The sequence below is a fragment of the Sapajus apella genome, unplaced genomic scaffold (genome assembly GCF_009761245.1).
Source record: "Sapajus apella isolate SASKATOON/1434 unplaced genomic scaffold, GSC_monkey_1.0 scaffold42, whole genome shotgun sequence".
NCBI lineage: Eukaryota > Metazoa > Chordata > Mammalia > Primates > Cebidae > Sapajus > Sapajus apella.
The window spans coordinates 18,652,960-18,669,030 of NW_022436982.1; the positions used below are offsets into that span (position 1 = coordinate 18,652,960).

At 37.6% G+C, this 16,071-nt stretch overlaps 1 protein-coding gene across 2 annotated transcripts in view; it reads right to left on the bottom strand.

Annotated features, from left to right (window-relative positions):
• Positions 1-16,071, bottom strand: part of LOC116566143 (histone PARylation factor 1) — a 66,764-nt gene that overhangs the window by 30,159 nt on the left and 20,534 nt on the right. For both annotated transcript variants that reach the window (XM_032300155.1, XM_032300153.1), the window contains exon 6: positions 12,804-12,891. In XM_032300155.1, the coding sequence (XP_032156046.1) occupies positions 12,804-12,891 (88 nt within the window). The remainder of the gene's footprint in view (positions 1-12,803; positions 12,892-16,071) is intronic.

The window sequence follows — 16,071 nt, forward strand, 5'->3', positions numbered from 1 at the left end:
CACAGAAATTCAAACCATCATCAGAGATTATTACAAACAACTCTATGTACACAAACTAATAAACCTGGAAGAAATGGATAAATTCCTGGACACTTGCCTCCTGCCAAGCCTAAACCAGGAAGAAGCCGAAACCCTGAACAGACCCATAACAACGTCTGAAGTTGAGGCAGCAATTAAGAGCTTACCACCCAAAAAAACCCCAGGTCCAGATGGGTTCACAGCTGAATTCTACCAGACATACAAAGAGGAGCTGGTACCATTTCTTCTGAAACTAATCCAAACAATACAAGAAGAGGGAATTCTTCCCAAATCATTTTACGACACCAACATCATACTGATTCCAAAACCTGGCAGAGACTCAACAAGAAAAGAAAACTTCAGGCCAATATCCATGATGAACATAGAGGCAAAAATCTTCAATAAAATACTGACAAGCCGATTGCAACAGCACATCAAAAAGCTTATCCACCATGGTCAAGTAGGCTTCATCCCGGGGATGCAAGGCTGGTTCAACATACGCAAGTCTATAAATGTAATTCGCCACATAAACAGAACCAAAGACAAAAACCACATGATTATCTCAATTGATGCAGAGAAGGCCTTTGACAAAATTCAGCAACCCTTTATGCTAAAAACACTCAATAAGCTAGGTATCGATGGAACGTATCTCAAAATAATAAAAGCTATTTATGACAAACCAACAGCCAATATCATACTGAATGGGCAAAAACTGGAAGCATTCCCCTTGAAATGTGGCACCAGACAAGGATGCCTGCTCTCACCACTGGTATTCAATATCGTATTAGAAGTTCTAGCCAGAGCAATCAGGCAAGAAAAAGAAATAAAGGGCATTCAAATAGGAAAGGAGGAAGCCAAATTGTCTCTATTTGCAGACGACATGATTGTATATCTAGAAGACCCCATCGTCTCAGCCCCAAACCTCCTGAAACTGATAAGCAAGTTCAGCAGTCTCAGGATACAAAATCAATGTGCAAAAATCACACGCATTCCTATACACCAATAACAGACTTAAAGAGAGCCAAATCAAGAACAAACTTCCATTCACAATTGCCACAAAGAGAATAAAATACCTAGGAATACAACTAACAAGGAACGTAAAGGACCTCTTCAAGGAGAACTACAAGCCACTGCTCAACGAAATAAGAGAGGACACAAACAGATGGAGAAACATTCCATGTTCATGGTTAGGAAGAATCAATATCGTGAAAATGGCCATACTGCCCAAAGTAATTTACAGATTCAATGCTATCCCCATCAAGCTACCAATGACCTTCTTCACAGAACTGGAAAAAACCACCTTAAACTTCATATGGAACCAAAAGAGAGCCCGCATAGCCAAGTCAATTCTAAGCAAAAAGAACAAAACGGGGGGCATCACACTACCAGACTTCAAACTATACTACAAGGCTACAGTAATCAAAACAGCATGGTACTGGTACCAAAACAGAGATATAGAGCAATGGAACAGAACAGAGGTCTCGGAGGCAACACAACATATCTACAAACACCTGATCTTTGACAAACCAGACAAAAACCAGCAATGGGGAAAGGATTCCCTGTTCAATAAATGGTGTTGGAAAAGCTGGCTAGCCATGTGCAGAAAGCAGAAACTGGACCCCTTCCTGACACCTTACACTAAAATTAACTCCAGATGGATTAAAGACTTAAACATAAGACCTAACACCATAAAAACCCTAGAAGAAAATCTAGGCAAAACCATTCAGGACGTAGGTGTAGGCAAGGACTTCATGACCAAAACACCAAAAGCATTGACAACAAAAGCCAAAATAGACAAATGGGACCTAATCAAACTCCACAGCTTCTGCACAGCAAAAGAAACAATCATTAGAGTGAATCGGCAACCAACAGATTGGGAAAAAATTTTTGCAGTTTACCCATCTGACAAAGGGCTGATATCTAAAATTTACAAAGAACTAAAACAGATTTACAAGAAAAAAACTAACAAGCCCATTCAAAAGTGGGCAAACGATATGAACAGACACTTTACAAAAGAAGACATACGTGAGGCCAACAAACATATGAAAAAATGCTCATCATCACTGGTCATCAGAGAAATGCAAATCAAACCTACATTGAGATACCATCTCACGCCAGTTAGAATGGCGATCATTAAAAAATCTGGAGACAACAGATGCTGGAGAGGATGTGGAGAAATAGGAACACTTTTACACTGTTGGTGGGAGTGTAAATTAGTTCAACCATTGTGGAAGACAGTGTGGAGATTCCTCAAGGACATACAAATAGAAATTCCATTTGACCCAGCAATCCCATTACTGGGTATATATCCAAAGGAATACAAATCGTTTTACTATAAGGACACGTGCACACGAATGTTCATTGCAGCACTGTTTACAATAGCAAAGACCTGGAACCAACCCAAATGCCCATTGACGATAGACTGGATAGGGAAAATGTGGCACATATACACCATGGAATATTATGCAGCCATCAAAAACGATCAGTTTGGGTCCTTTGTAGGGACATGGATGAACCTGGAAACCATCATTCTCAGCAAACTGACAGAAGAGCAGAAGATCAAACACCGCATGTTCTCACTCATAGGCGGGTGTTGAACAATGAGAACACATGGACACAGGGAGGGGGGCACTACACACTGGGGTCAGTTGGGGGGATATAGGGGAGGGACGGTGGGGGGTGGGAAGCGGGAGAGATAGCAAGGGGAGAAATGCCAGATGTAGGTGATGGGGAGGAAGGCAGCAAATCACACTGCCACGTGTGTTCCTATGCAACAATTTTGCATGTTCTTCACATGTACCCCAAAACCTAAAATGCAATAAAATAAATGGGAAAAAAATACAAATAAAAATAAAAAATAAAAAATAAAAAGAAAAAAAAAAAAGGGAAAAAGGCGAGAAAAACAAACCAAAAATGGCATACCTATAAAGGTAATAGTAACTTAGATGCTTAAAGTAGTGGTGTTGCTTTCTATTAAAATGTTATTTATAAAAGGCAACAAAGGGGGGGAAAATGAAGGAAATTAAAGAATATCAATAATATTAAGACAAAATTTAATAATATTAAGACAAAATCTTAATATTAAGACAAAACAAAGGGATGGAGAAAAATTTACCAACCAAATGGAGAGCAAAAATAACAAATAAATAGAAAGCAGGAATTGCAATTTTTGCTAATAAAACAGACTTTAAAGCAACAAAGTTCAACAGAAGCAAAGAAGGATATTACATAATGATAAAAGGATCAATGTAACAAGAAGAGCTAAAAATCCTAAATATATATGCACCCAATACAGGAATACCCAGATATGTAAGACTTATAAAGAGATTTAGATTCCCACATAATAATAGTGGGAGACTTCAACATCAATATCAGACAGATCAATGAGACAGAAAGTTAACATCGATATCCAGGACTTGAACTCACATCAGGAACTAGTAGACTTAATTAACATTTATAGAACTCTCCACTTTAAATATACAAAATATACACTCCTATCAGTACCACATCACACCTATTTACAGGTTTAAATGAAATATTGGTTGGCTGCTTGTTAGTTATTTTCTTCCCTCATTTTTTTTTCCATGTCTCTATTACTAAACACAATAACAGGCATACCCATTTTTAGACTGCATTCTAGCCCGGGCAATAAAGCAACACCCCAGTTCTCTCTCCCTCTCCCTCTTCCTCATTCTTCCTTTCCTTCATTTTTTCTTTCTTTTTTTATTCTTTCTCTTTCTTCCTTTCTCTCTTTCTTTAAAAAAAATAAAATAAAATAAAAAATTAAGTGATTTGCATGCCTCTGCCTCCAAAAGTGCTGGGAGTATAGGGATAAGCCACCTCGCCTGGCCCAAAATTTTTAAATTAAAAATGTCTCCAGCAACTTAATAGGCCTGAGATTTGGAAAAAAAAGTTGTTTACTCCTCATACATCAATATTAAACTAGAAAATTTTGAATATATTGAACAGAAAATTAAATAAAATGAGGCAACTTTCCCCAAACTTAATTTGATAAAAACAGGACATCTGAGTAGTTTAAAAAAAAAAAAAAAAAGACAAAATCTTATAATTTGTAGATACATAATAAATTTTGACGTTTTGTACGCTGTTTAATATAATACCTCCCCAGCTCTGTTTAAGGCAGAATAACTACCTTCCTGCAAGCCAGTGAACCTTATTTATCCTCCCCACATTTTTAGCAAAGTTCCCAGGCATCTAGAAATTCCTAGTTTTCTTGCTGACGAGCTGCAAGGTAACAAAGCATATTAACTCAAAACTGCAAAATGCGTTTCTCAAGATGTTGCTTTTCAAATGTAAAGTACATCACAAAGTATGTCACAAGTTAATTAACTGCTCATTGTTCTGGCTTCTGTAAACCTGCTTTCTGCTACATCATCCTGTGCCATCCAGGTGCATTAAAGGTACTCCATTCTCTTTGTCCTTTGCTGAGAATTAGGAAGCAATTCCACTGAGCTTGTGATCATGTTAAATAAAATCCTCCTGCAATCCCATCAGTGTCTCCAGATAGCTCTGACTTCCCGCTACAAAGTGATGGGGAGAATGAAACCAAGTTGGAAAACGCTCTTCAGGATATTATCCAGAAGAACTTCCCAACCTAGCAAGGCAGGCCAACATTCAAATTCAGGAAATACAGAGAACACCACAGAGATACTCTTAGAGAAAAGCAACCCCACAACACATAATCATCAGATTCACCAGGATTGAAATGAAGGAAAAAATGCTAAGCACAGTCAGAGAGAAAGGTCAGGCTGCCCACAGAAGGAAGCCCATCAGACTCAGAGTGGATCTCTCTGCAGAAACCCTACAAGCCACAAGAGGGTGCGGGCCAATATTCAATATTATTCAAGAAAAGAATTTTCAACCCAGAATTTCACATCCAGCCAAAATAAGCTTCATAACTGAAGGGGAAATAAAATCCATTACTGACAAACAACTGCCAATTTTGTCACCACCAGGCCTGCCTTACGAGAGCTCCCGAAGGAAGAACTAAACATGGAAAGGAACAACCGGTACCAGCCACTGCAAAAACATATCAAACTGTAATGACCATTGAAGCTATGAAAAAACTGCATCAATTAACAGGCAAAATAACCAACTTGCATCATAATGGCAGGATGAAACTCACACATAGCCATATTAACCTTAAATGAAAATAGGCTAAATGTCACAATTAAGAGACACAGACTGGCAAATTGTATAGAGTCAAAATCCATCAGTGTGCTGTATTCAGGAGACTCATCTCACATGCAAAGACACACATAGGCTCAAAATAAAGGGATGGAGGAATATTTACCAAACAAACAAACAAAAAATCAGGGATTGCAATCCAAGTCTCTGATAAAACAGATTTTAAATCAACAAAGATCAAGAGAGACAAAGAAGGGCATTACATAATGGTAAAGGGATCAATGCAGCAAGAGCTAACTATCCTAGATATATATGCACCCAACACAGGAGCAACCAGATTCATAAAGCAAGTTCTTAGAGACCTACAAAGACAGACTCCTACACAGTAACAGTGGGGTGTTAAAGTCTCTCACAGTGAGGGGGTGTAAAGTCTCTCAGTGAGAGACTTTAACACCCCACTGTCAATATTAGACAAATGAATGAGACAGAAAATTTACAAGGATATTTAGGACTTAATTCAGATCTGGACCAACTGGACCTAATAGACAACTAAAGAACTCTCCACCCCAAATCCACAGAATATACATTCTTCTCAGCACCACATAGCACTTATTCTAAAATAGAATCATTAGAAGTAAAACACTCCTCAGCAAATGCAAAAGAATGGAAATCATAACAAATAGTCTCTCAGACCACAGTGCAATCAAATTAGAACTCAGGATTAAGAAACTAACTAAAAACTGCACAACAACATGAAAACTGAACAACCTGCTCCTGAATGACCTCTGAATAAATAATGAAATGAAGGCAGAAATAAAGATGTTCTTTGAAACCAGTGAGAATGAAGACACAACATACCAGAATCTCTGGGACACATTTAAAGCAGTAAGTAGGGGGAAATTTATAGCCCTAAATGCCCAAAAGAGAAAGCAAGAAAGACCTAAATTCGACATCCTAACGTCACAATTGAAAGAACTAGAGCAAGAGCAAATAAAGTCAAAAGCTAGCAGAAGACAAGAAATAACTAAGATCAGAGCAAAACTGAGGAGACAGACATGAAAAGTTCTTCAAAAAAAAAAAAAAAAAAAAAAAAAGGAATCCATAAGCTGGTTTTTTGAAAAGATCAACAAAATAAACCACTAGCTAGACTAATAAAGAAGAAAAGGGAGAATAATCAAATAGATGTAATAAAAAATGATAAAGGGGATATCACCACTGATCCTACAGTAATACAAACTACCAACAGAGAATACTATAAACACCCTCTACTCAAATTAACCAGAAAATCTGGAAGAAATGGATAAATTCCTGGACACTTACACCTCCTAAGACTAAACCAGGAAGAAGTCAAATCCCTGAATAGACCAATAACAAGTTCTAAAATTGAGACAGCAATTAATAGCCTACCAACCAAAAAAAGTCCAGGACCAGACAGTTTCACAGCTGAATTCTAACAGGTACAAAGAGGAGCTGCTACCATTCCTTCTGAAACTATTTGAAACAATACAAAAAGAGGAAATCTTTCCTAACTCATTTTATGAAACTAACATCATCCTGATACCAAAACCTGGCAGAGACACAACTAAAAAAGAAAATTTCAGGCCAATATCCTTGATGAACATCAATGTGAAAATCCTGAAGAAAATTCTGGCAAAAGAAATCCAACAGCACATCAAAAAGCTTATCCGTCAAGATCAAGTCAGCTTCATCCCTGGGATGCAAGGCTGATTCAACATATGCAAATCAATAAACAATCTGTCACAAACAAATAAAGACAAAAATCACATGATTATCTCAACAGATGCAGAGAAGGCCTTCAACAAAATTCAACAGCCCTTTATGCTAAAGACTCTTAATAAACTAGGTATTGATGAAACATATAATAAGCTAGGTATCGATGGAACGTATCTCAAAATAATAAAAGTTATTTATGACAAACCCACAGCCAATATCATACTGAATGGGCAAACACTGGAAGCATTCCCTTTGAAAACTGGCACAAGACAAAGATGCCCTCTCTCACTACTCCTATTCAACATAGTATTTGAAGTTCTGGCTAGGGCAATCAGGCAAGAAAAGGAAATAAAGGGTATTCAATTAGGAAAAGAGGAGGTCAAATCGTCTCTATTTGCAGATGACATGATTGTATATTTAGAAGATCCCACTGTCTCAGCCCAAAGTCTCCTTAAGCTGATAAGCCACTTCAGCAAAGTCTCAGGATACAAAATCAATGTGCAAAAATCACAAGCATTCCTATATACCAATAACAGATAAACAGAGAGCCAAATCATGAATGAACTCCCATTCACAACTGCTACAAGGAGAATAAAATACCTAACAATATAACTAACAAGGGATGTGAAGGACCTCTTCAAGGAGAACTACAAACCATTGCTCAAGGAAATAAGAGAGGACACAAATAAATGGAAAAACATTCCATGCTCACGGTTAGGAACAATCAGTATTGTGAAAATGGCCATACTGCCCAAAGTAATTTATAAATTCAATGCTATCACCATCAAGCTACCATTGACCTTCCTTACAGAAATGGAAACAACCATCTTAAATTTCATATGGAACCAAAAAAGAGCCCACATAGCCAAGACAATCCTAAGCAAAAAGAACAAACCTGGAAGCATCATGCTACCTGACTTCAAACTATACTACAAGATACAGTAATCAAAACAGCATGGTACTGGTACCAAAAAGAGATATATAGACCAATGGAACAGAACAGGGGCCTCAGAAATGATGCCACACATTTACAAATATCTGATCTTTGACAAACTTGACAAAAACAAGCAATAGGGAAAGGATTCCCTATTTAATAAATGATGTTGGGGAAACTGGCTACCCATATGCAGAAAACTGAAACTGGATCCCTTCTTTACACTTTATACCAAAATTAACTCAAGATGGATTAAAGAGTTCAATGTAAGACCTAAAACCATAAAAACTCTAGGAGAAAGCCTAGGCAATACCATTCAGGACATAGGCATGGGCAAAGACTTCATGACTGAAACACCAAACGCAATGGCAACAACAGCCAAAATTGACAAATGGGATGTAATTAAACTAAAGAGCTTCTGCACAGCAAAAGAAACTATCATCAGAGTGAACAGAATGGGAGAATATTTTTGCAATCTACCCATCTGACCAAAGGCTAATATCCAGAACTTACAAAGAACTTAAGCAAATCTACAAGAAAAAAACAACTGTATCAAAAAGTAGGTGAAGGATATGAACAGACACTTCTCAAAAGACATGTATGTGCCAACAAACATGAAAAAAAGCTCATCATCACCAGTTATTAAAGAAATGCAAAATAAAACCACAGTGAGATACCATCTCACACCAGTTAGAATGGCAATCATTAAAAAGTCAAGAGACAACAGATGCTGGCGAGGATATGGAGAAATATAAATGCTTTTACACTGTTGGTGGGAGTTAGCTCAACCATTATGGAAGACAGTGTGGCGATTCCTCCAGGATCTAGAACCAGAAATACCATTTGACCCAGCAGTCCCATTACTGGGTATATACCCAAGGAAGTATAAGTCATTCTATTATAAAGACACATGCACATGTATGTTTATTGCAGCACTGTTCACAATAGCAAAGACTTGGAACCAACCCAAATGCCCGTCAATGACAGACTGCATAAAAAAAATGTGGGACATGTACACCATGGAATACTATGCAGCCATAAAAAAGGATGAGTTAATGTCCTTTGCAGGGACATGGATGAAGCTGGAAACCATCATTCTCAGCAAACTAATACAAGAACAGAAAACCAAAAACACTGCATGTTCTCACTCATAAGTGGAAGTTGAACAATGAAGCCACATGGACACAGGGAGGGGCACATCACACACTGAGGCCTGTTGTGGGGTGGGGGCCTAGGGGTGAGATAGCATCAGGAGAAATACCTAATGTAGATGACAGGGTGATGGATGCAGCAAACCACCACGGCATGTGTATAACTATGTAACAAACCTGCACGTTCTGCACATGTCCTCCAGAACTTAAAGTATAAAAAATTAAAGAAGAAAAAAGATTACCAAGGATGGTATTATAAAAATATACTATATACCAGGGGTTTTAGCTCTGGTCTATGAATATCATTTGATTCAGTCTTGACGACAGCATAGAATACACAGTTACCTGAGTCACAAAATGTGTTTTGTTCTCTTTCCCACTTTTGGTAGATCAGTAGTATCACACTGAACAAATGGGAAACTTCACCACCTACGTTTCTAACTATCTATAAACAGCAGTCGCGTATTTGTTGGTTTGAAACCTTTTAAAAATTAAATCATTTTGCATAAGTTTCATGACCTTCCTTTCTTTAGAAAAATGGGTGTCGACCATTCCAAGGAAACAGATGAGGCTTTCTCCAAAAAGCTCCTTAAGGATGGAAAATAGTGGTTCCTCCCTGTACCCATGGGTGTAACAGATTGATTGGGACCCTTAGAATCTCTCTTACAGTGCTCCAGGCAGCCACTACAAATCAGGGTGGGCATGGAAATGAAGACCGATTTCTCTTCTGTTAGCAAATAATTTAAAAGTTTATCACTTTCCAGTATCATATTTTCCATTTTTACACCTGCCGAGTCACAAATGGACTAACAAGTATAAGCAACTTATGTGAATTACTGAGCTAGAAAAACAAGAACAGAGATGAAAATATTCAGCTCACCATCAGCACAAGGAAAAATATGTTCTTCTAGCAATAAAACATTCTACAGAAATTTCATTTAACTGAAGCCCAAACTTAAAGAACATGAATGAAGCCTTAAATTATGCAAAAATGAAGGCTTAAATCTTTCTATTCAAAATACTCAATTTAATGACTTAGCAGTTTCACTGCTTAATTCTTACTACCCATGCCACTACTATCAACTAGAATACTTAAATTAAGCCACAGTGGTAGTGTCAAGGTAAAAAATCAGACAGCTAGGCAGGCAGCTCTTCTTACTTTGGACAGTAGAATACACTATACAGTGAGAAAGCCAAGTATGAAAACCAGTCCCCTCAGCTGGGCGTGGTGGCTCATGCCTGTAAATCCCAACCCTTTGGGAAGCCAAGGCGGGCGGATCACTTGAGGTCAGGAGTTCAAGACCAGCCTGATCAACATGATAAAGCCCCTTCTCTACTAAAAATACAAAAATTAGCTGGGTGGGGTGGCAGATGCCTATAATCCAGCTACTGAAGAGGTTGAGGCAGGAGAATTGCTTGAACCCAGGAGGCAGAGGTTGCAGTGAGCTGAAACTCTGCCACTGCACTCCACACCCTGGGCGACAAGAGCAAAACTCCATCTCAAAAAAGAAAAAAAAGAAAAACCAGCCCTATTACTGACTAATGATGAGCACCCTGGGTCTATTTCCTTTGTGAACATGGGAACAAGACCTACTTTCAAGAGTTGGGTGAGAATTAAATACGTGGACACCACTTGTTATAATGAATGACACTGACATTTAAGAATTGCTCAATAAAAGATACCTTATTTGATAAGTTAAAGTGTTATTGTAAGAAGCTTCAAAGGATTAACAACAAACTTAACTGTGATTTGCTAATCATTGTCACATTAACAAACTGCCAGTCAATTATACCTGCTGGCAAATGACACTAGATAAGAGCAAGATTAGGTCCTTCATTCTTATGTTTTGCTACCACTTCAAAGCTAATTAAATACAGAAGGATCTAATGCCTAGAATATTAGACTTGGACATAAAACCCCAGGACCGACCACAACTACCAGTAGTGGTAACTCCAGGATACTAAAATTTAACATCCATCACCCCAAAAGTTTTGGAGACTGCCCATCTCTACAACAAATGTGTTCAATATTTCCCAAATGAGATAGTAATCATGCTTTTTAAAGCTCTCTGTGAGCAGAAACAGGAAGAGAAGATGACTTAGAGGAGAAGCAGAAGACTGACCAGTAAGTAGCCAGAGTCCACACTGGTCCCATCAGAGACTAATTGCCTCTGGCTTCAAAGAGGAGATACAGGACAGATCAGCCTATCCAAGAGAAAATATGGGCTACATTTTTTCCAGAATCCACATGAAAAAAGAAACAGGTGGGGCAGGAGGAGGAGGAACTAAAAAAAAAAAAAATACTAAAAACAGGTGAAATTAAGATTTTATTTAACCTATATATCCAAAATAGTATTATGTCAACATATAATCAATATAAGAAACATTTAAACCTGTTTTAATTTGCAAACATAATTAAAATTATACAAAATTGCAGGCCAGGCGCAGTGGTTCATACCTTTAATCCCAACACTTTGGGAAGCCAAGGTGGGTGGATCAAGGTACGTGGATCACTTGAGCCCAGGAGTTTGAGACCAGCATGAGCAACAGAGTGAGACCTTGCCTCTAAGATGGAGGCTGGGGGTGGCGCAGAACACCAATTAGTCAAGCATGGTGGTGCACACGTGTAGTCCCAGCTACTCAGGAGGCCGACACAGGATAATTGTGTCATGGCGCTCTACCCTGGGTGACAAAGTGAGACCCTGTCACCAAAAAAAAAAGTAGAAAATAAATAATACATGTTACAAATTTTGTTCCTCAGCTGCAGCAGCCACATGTGAGGTACTCAGTGGCCACCACACTGGACAGGTAAGCCACAGTCATCTTCCCTATAGCGCTCCTCTAAATGGCAGGGCTATAGCAAGAATGGGTCCATATGAATAGCTCCCATCTAAGACCTCTCTATCTGCTGGTTGGAGACTCTGCACAGTAAAATTTGAGAAGAACTGCTTTAGATAACTGGTTTAAATGCACATGTCCAGGTCAGAACCCCAGAAACTAGTAACTACCAAGGCTACGTAGTTCTGTTCTGAAAAACAGATGGTCAAATATGTGTGTTGGGCAGGAACATGTGGTTCCTTGAGAAGATGCTAAGTTTGATTTCTCTTTAACTTTTATCCCCCAGAACAGGATGATCAATAAAGGAGTACCAACCGGGCTGTTCACAATAAGGGAATGGAGATGAGGGGCAGAGTTGAGAAGTGATTTTAACTCTCAGCGTTCAAGATAGCACTAACTAGATTACGTGCAGTGGTCCATTTTGAAAGTGTTTTTATACTTGTAGATGAAGTAGTTCAGGATCTTGGGCTTCTGAAAGTGAAATTATTTTACATGCAGATCAAAAAATGTTCACAAAGAACCATAAAAACAACACTACGTATTTCAATAATTACTATTTTGTAAGTTGACTGTAACATCAAAGGTTCGGAAATAGTTCCAAAAAAGTAGGCAATAGGCTAAAATTCTTTAAATTCTTAAAAATCACTACCAAATTTTGAGCACTGAGGCAAGTATTTTGCTAAGTATCTTAATACTTGTTTACACCCCAAATTCCCCTATGAAGTGAGTATCATTAATTTCATTTTACAGATGAAAAAGACAAGGTTTCATCGAGTTAAATAATTTGTTGAAGGCCACACAGCTCAAACTCAGTTTTGGTTCAGTAACGACTGACTCTAAAACCTAAGCTTACTCTTTATTACTCAGGTCTAGCGGCTGTCTCACAAAAGGTATATGGACATACCTACTACCCAATATAAGCAAAACCTTCTTCCATATGCATAACATATATGTACGTGTTTACATATGAAATACATTACCATCTGTTTCAGGGAGCTCTCTGTACCCAACATCATTTTTATCTACTGGAACAACCAAGCCTGCACCATGGAAGGTCTTTGACACAACCTACATTAAAGAAAAGAATAAAATGTAATCATGGTAAATAGACATAAAAAAAAAAAAAACCCAAAATACATAAACCTTCAACATTTCTACCAAAATGTAACATTCAATGACATTTTATTTCAGTAAATTTGGACTCCAGGGTAAAAAATTAGCACTATTTTTTTTCTTGAAAATTAGCTAAAAGTTAAACACTTGAAGTAATCACAGAACAGTGAAATAACTGGCTTTTCTTAACCGTGCCAGTCACTTGGAAGTCTGCATCCTGATTTGTTAAGGAAGAACCCAATACATCCTAGAATGCAAGCCAAAATACCAGTTTCCTCTAAGGTCGAAGTACCCTCTTGGTAGAAAGCACAGAAGAACCTGGGTCTAAAAGAAAGACAGTAAGAGACAGTTTTTGTCAGCAAGAAGATATGGTAGGACAGAACTCCTTTCATCGATCCTGCCAAATTCAGACCCCTCCTAGTTTTACCTGGAATATTTAGGTTCATTTGCAAACTTCCCAAAAGTAGGGCAGTTTCTAGGTTTGCAATGTCTTCTTTGGAGGCAAATCACACAACCAGTGAGCTTTTATCAAGTGGTAGTCTTCAAAGACAAAAACAGGCCCAACCACAACCATCACCATAGCCCTTCCAGTTTACGTTCTTCCTTTATTTCATGTTAGTGGCATTATTTTTAGGTCTTTCCTTAACAAAACATGGGTACAAATCTTCCACTTCTTTGTGCAATTCAGTGAAAAGTTTCCAAGGTAGAGGAAGGACACAACCCCAAAAATAAACTCCAGTTTTAAAGGCCTCTCACCCAAGTCTCTATATCTTAACGCCTTTCCCTCTATAATCTCCCTATTCTCCCAGTCTCATGCTTCTTTCATTATTCTTTATTAAGGATAATGCCAGAAAGGGCAGGTATTCAAAGGAAGTTATTAGACAACTGCTTACCACTTGGTAAAAAAATGAAGTCATTGTTTTCTATCTTAATATTTATATCAAGGTAATTTGCAGCTGGATTTCAGAATTAAAAATAAAATCATAAAATTACTAGAAGATAAATTTTAAAAAATGATTTTGTGATGGAGACAAAAAAGTTGACTATATAAAAATAAAACTCTAGTGAAATCAAGAACACAAGACAAATTAACTGATAAAATATATCTGCAAAATGTAACAGTAAATAAAAATTAATGTCTTTAAACTATAAGGAAGTCTAACAAAGGAAAAGACTAATATCCAAACTAGAACACATGTAGGAAAAAGACTAATTCTAACCCTGATAGAAAAATGGGAGAGTTCAGGCAGTTAAAAAAAAAAAAAATACAATGGCCAACAGAGAAGTGAAAAATATTTAATGTCCTTTATAGTTAAAGAAATGCCAATTAAAACAATGCAGAATTTCACAGCATGGAAAGAACTAAAAGGACTAAAGAAAACCCCATAAAATTAGAAACAACCAAAGACACACACACACAAACACACAAAACTTTGGACCTGGCAATACTATGTCTAGTAATTTTTTCAAAAAAAAAAAAAAAAAAAAAAAAAAAAAGAAAAACCCAGATAAGCATGCAAATAAAGGTATAAAAGGATATCTATGGCAGGGTTGTCTGTATTTGTGAAAAATCTTAAGCAACCAAACTTTCAACATAAGCACAGTATTCTGCAGCTACTCAAAATTATGAGGAAGATCTTAAATTGGCAATATGAAATGATAGACATATTCGTAAGTGCAAAAAGCAGGACATAAAGCAGTGACAATGAAGAAAAAGACAGCAGTGCTATAGTTGCCAACTCAGGCTGAACAACATACAGTAAGAACCATGGTAGATGTTCAGAGTTTTCAGATGATGACCTATACTAATTGTCCACAAAGAGGTATCAATTAAGAAGTCATCAGAATCATAACATTATGACGAATAAGATTACAAATTTAGGAAAACTGTATAGCAGTGATAACATCCTGAAGCATTGGATCACAGGTGGATGGAGTGACACGCTATCATTTTATGTATCATTTAACCAATGTTCTATATGAATAAATCTAGGTAGGAAAAGGTGAAGTGGCAGAGAGTCAATTAGCAAGAAGATAGGATGGAAACTATGCTAATATGAAAAATATAAAGTTGGGTTTTACAGGTGTCATTTAAGATTTTGGACAAGATACAAAACCTCTATAACCCTCAATTTACTTATCTATAAAACAGGATGATAATTCCAACTTGGCAGATTTGTTGTAGGGAGTCAAATGATGTAAGGACTCTGCATTTCAAAGTATACTAAGTTACTGTCAGTATAAAAACACTGATTTCTAGTGTGCTGTACAGTGCTCTATCATGCTAGAGTGGATATATCCTTACACTCACACACAAGGACAAAGCCAGTAACTCACATATACTAGTGGAATTAAATTCTTTAGTAGAAAAATATGATTTAAATGAAGATCTCAGAAAAGCTATAAAAGAACAACCTTACAATAAAAGAAAAGAGTTTGAAAGTATACTCATCAACAGGGGAGGATTAAAAACATGATTATAATATTTTTTTTTGTCTTTGTTTTTACCAGCTGTTTTTGTATAAAGAACAAATACTAAAATGAAACTTCATGGTGGGGGGATCTAGGACAAAAATATCTATGAAATTTAAACTTCAATCATATCTTACTTATGAGGAAGAATTAAGAAAGTCTTCTCTGAAGTAAATCACAGCTTGTGGTAGAAAAATAAAACAAGACTGATTAAATAACTTGCTAACAGCTATTATGTGTATTGATGCTCAGACTGTAGTCAAAACAAATTAGGAGGATTGCTGGCAAGATGGCTGAATAGGAATGGCTCTGGTGGGCAGCTACCAGCAAGGTCAACACAGAAGGCAGGTGACTTCTGCATTTCCAACTGAGTGGCACCTGGATCGCCAGTGAGACAGAAACCTTCACTCTGCTGCTGGAATGGGGGCTGAAGCCAGGGGGCCAAGTGGTCTGGCTCGGTGAGTTCCATCCCCACAGAGACCAACAAGCTAAGATCCACTGGCTTGAAATTCTCGCAGGCAGCACAGCAGTCTGAGCATAACCTGGGATGTGCAAGCCTGGCTAGGGGAGGAGGCTCTGCCATTGCTGAGGCTCGAGTAGGCAGTTTTAACCTCACGGTGTAAACAAAGTCACTGGGAAGTTCAAACTGGGAGGAGCCATCCC